This window comes from Lactuca serriola, chromosome 7 (genome assembly GCF_051521515.1).
Source record: "Lactuca serriola cultivar US96UC23 chromosome 7, Lser_US96UC23_V15, whole genome shotgun sequence".
Lineage (NCBI taxonomy): Eukaryota > Viridiplantae > Streptophyta > Magnoliopsida > Asterales > Asteraceae > Lactuca > Lactuca serriola.
Genome location: NC_136414.1, coordinates 108619179 through 108622577, shown reverse-complemented (window position 1 = coordinate 108622577; position 3399 = coordinate 108619179). Strand labels below are relative to the sequence as shown.

Genomic DNA, 3399 nt, shown 5'->3' with positions numbered 1-3399 from the left:
TAAAAATTGCATTAATTTGCAATCATGACATATTATCTCTTTATTAATGAAAATTCAAAACTCTATTCACTCTCTACATTAGATTTTTTTTTTATTATACTTTTTGTTTTACCAGACATTTGCTCAAAAAATTGTTGATAAGAAAATAATTGAATTACCTTGCCTAAAATGCATGGAAGTTGCATTATACAATTTGTTCTCCTAGTTTTGGGCACACATCAAGCATGTTGAATGAACAGTTGAACGACTTTTAGCCAGAAACATAGACAAATTTCTCGACTCCAACCCAACCTCAACCGTGTGACTAATAAACAACTCTACACACATTTTATTTATACAAGTTTTGCTCCTTTTTAATTCTATTCACAATTCTGTCGAGACCAATATCATAATGACAAGTTTGTTTAAAGAGGAACAAGCTTGTGAATCATCTAAACATGCGTCCACGAGCAACCAATCAATTTTTGATCAAGAAACGGGTTCTTCAAATACATTGGAAAAAGGGCAAAGTGAAGTCATAGTTAAAAGTCCCTCGTTCATATGCTTTACACTACTAATGGATAAAACCCTTGTTAGAATGGTACAAAACTGTGTCATAGAATGTTATAACCATAAAGGCTTCTTTTATTGTTGGACTTGTAACATCAATATTAATATTGCAGGTTGTAGCAGAAGCATTGGGGAGTTTTATCGTGATGTTCAGCATAGGTGGGATAATAAAAAGCACAGAATTGATGAGAGGTGTAGGTCTATTAGAGTATGCGGTCACTGCAGCGTTAGCAGTGGTCATGGTGGTTTTCTCTATAGGACACATTTCTGGTGCTCATGTTAACCCTGCAGTCACCATAGCATTTGCTACTGTGGGTCCATTTCCATGGAGAAGGGTGCGTATTTTATAATAATTAATTACATGCAACAAATAATGAGGTTTTGGAATCACTAAATGTGATTCTTTTGTATGGAAAAGGTCCCCTTGTATATACTGGCCCAAGTAGCAGGTTGTGCCATGGCAACATATGCTGGAGTGTTGGTGTACGGCATGAAACCGGAGGTGATGACGACTAGACCACTTCTGGGATCGAATGCAGCATTTTGGGCAGAGTTTTTGGCATCTTTCTTCGTGCTGTTTCTTACGGCTTCCTTGGTTCATGCACCCCCATCTGTATGCGTACCATGTCTCACTCTTGTAGATATAAACCTGATTATTATCGGAAAAAGGGAATCTCTTTCTAATACAAACTACTTTCTAGTGGGTCAAATACAAAGACATATGAACATACATTCAATAATATACTCTCTTTTCCCTATTACAATATTTTTCTTCGACGAATCTATCTACTTATTTCTAGAAATGTCATCCAAATAGATAACAATGTTTATTACTACTAACTGATTCAGTTTTTGAAGTATAACGTACTCATGAGATAAATCGCAAACTGCTAAGTAAAGAAATTATAACAATTTTCCTATAATTAACCACTTATCTACCCTAATAAATAAAGATAAGTTTTCCAAATGTCACCTTCTTATTAAATTTGCCACATGTCATTTTCTAAGATTTTTTGATTTATTGTTTTTCCACTTGTCATTTTATTGTTTTTTTCTATTTTATTAAATTACACATAATATTGAATGTAATAATTATAATAAATGTAATAATAAATGCATATCAATTTAATTAGTTCAAGTTTCCTTTTAATTTCTATGTTTCTAAATTTAATCAAATTATTTCATTTGTTTATTTATTTCTATTATTTATTTAAATTTAAAATAGAAATGAAAAAAAAACAAGTTAAAAATAACAATTAAACATTACATTTTAATAATTAAATTTTTTTATAAATTCAAACTTCATAAATTTATAAATATTCATATTTTTTTAATAAACCCGTGTAGTACACGGGTATCACAACTAGTATATTGATATAATTTAAATAAAATATAAGTATTTGTTGTTATGAGTATAAATATGTAAACACATTGCAATTATGCATGAATAAATATATTGTGTATTATTGGTAAAAATGTATAAAACGTTGTTATTTATTGTAATACCTCAAATAAAAATTTTGGAACTACAAGATAGTGTATATTAAATAAAATACAATGTCTTAGTATGAAAAACAATGGTATATTGATATTTTGCTATTGTGATATTATTTCAGGTAACACAGTTTTCTGGATTTATTGTAGCAGTTGGCATTGCACTTGGAGTCCTTATTACTGCGTAATTACATACTAACATACTTGGCCTAATGTATTCGATGTTATAAATTTTTTTAATACTTATATGATCTTGGTCCATATGAATTAAAACTTTAGGAGTTTAAGTATTTAAAAGAATATACTAAAATACGTGAAACATCTAGGATTAGTAACAACAATTAGTTTGCTAACGTAAAACATCATGTTTACCAAAAACACGTTGATGCTATAATCCTTGTCACCCGGTATTTATATTAGTTTGAATTCTCCCCTATAATAGTACTTTAGATAATTAGTTTACATATTTTATTCGAATGGTCAAACTGAAACTGATATGATGTATATATGTATTTATGATAGGCCAATTTCTGGAGGATCGATGAACCCGGCAAGGTCTTTAGGCCCTGCCCTTGTGTCATTTAACTTCCATGGATTATGGATATATTTAACAGCACCAATACTTGGGGCTGTTTCTGGTGCTTTCATGCTTCGTATGCTGAAGCCTTGTACCTCTTCGACTTCATCTCCTTCTTCCTCTTCCTCATCTCGACGATCTCAATTTCTTCAAATTCATTAATTGTAATACAATGTTTATTTATACCTGACAGTTGATACCATTTTATCTCGTTTTTATGAAGAATAGGTTGACCACACTTATTTCTGTTTTATTCACAATTATGTGTAGTTACCATTCCACTTTCACTAATCATAGTTGATACCTTTTTTTTATCTTTTTTTTTTATGAAGAATAGGTTGACCAAAATTATTTTTGTTACAAAAGACATCTGTTTCTGAAAATTTCCTAAGAACTTATTACTCTACTCACCTCTGAGGATTTCCTAAAAAGTATTAAAAATAATTTTCCTCAAAAGTTCGTAGGCGTAAGCATGGACGGAACTTCTAGGGATTCCAAACAAGTATTAAAAATAATTTCCCCAAAAGTTTGTAGGCATGAACATGGGCCGAGCTAGAAATTTATAATACAAGGGTTTTAATAAAAAATTAAAATATACTTATATCCAAATAACATCATAGGGATCCATAAATTTGAAAGATAAATTGACAAAACTTATTGCCTCAACAGAAACTATATCGATATTTCCAAAAAGAAAATTTCAAAAGACCATATGTACGTGCATACAGCTGGTAATATTAAAATAATTAGTTAGAATATAAATATGTTTTTATTTTCAT

The 3399-nt window shown here is 30.1% G+C and overlaps 1 protein-coding gene across 1 annotated transcript; it reads left to right on the top strand.

Annotated features, from left to right (window-relative positions):
* Window positions 1-375: 375 nt before the first annotated feature.
* Window positions 376-2841, top strand: NIP7;1 (NOD26-like intrinsic protein 7;1). Its single transcript, XM_079010385.1, has 5 exons — window positions 376-580; window positions 663-884; window positions 968-1162; window positions 2166-2227; window positions 2566-2841. The coding sequence occupies exons 1-5, from the start codon at window positions 392-394 to the stop codon at window positions 2780-2782; spliced, it is 885 nt and encodes a 294-aa protein (XP_078866511.1). The 5' UTR covers window positions 376-391; the 3' UTR covers window positions 2783-2841.
* The last annotated feature ends 558 nt before the right edge of the window (window positions 2842-3399 follow it).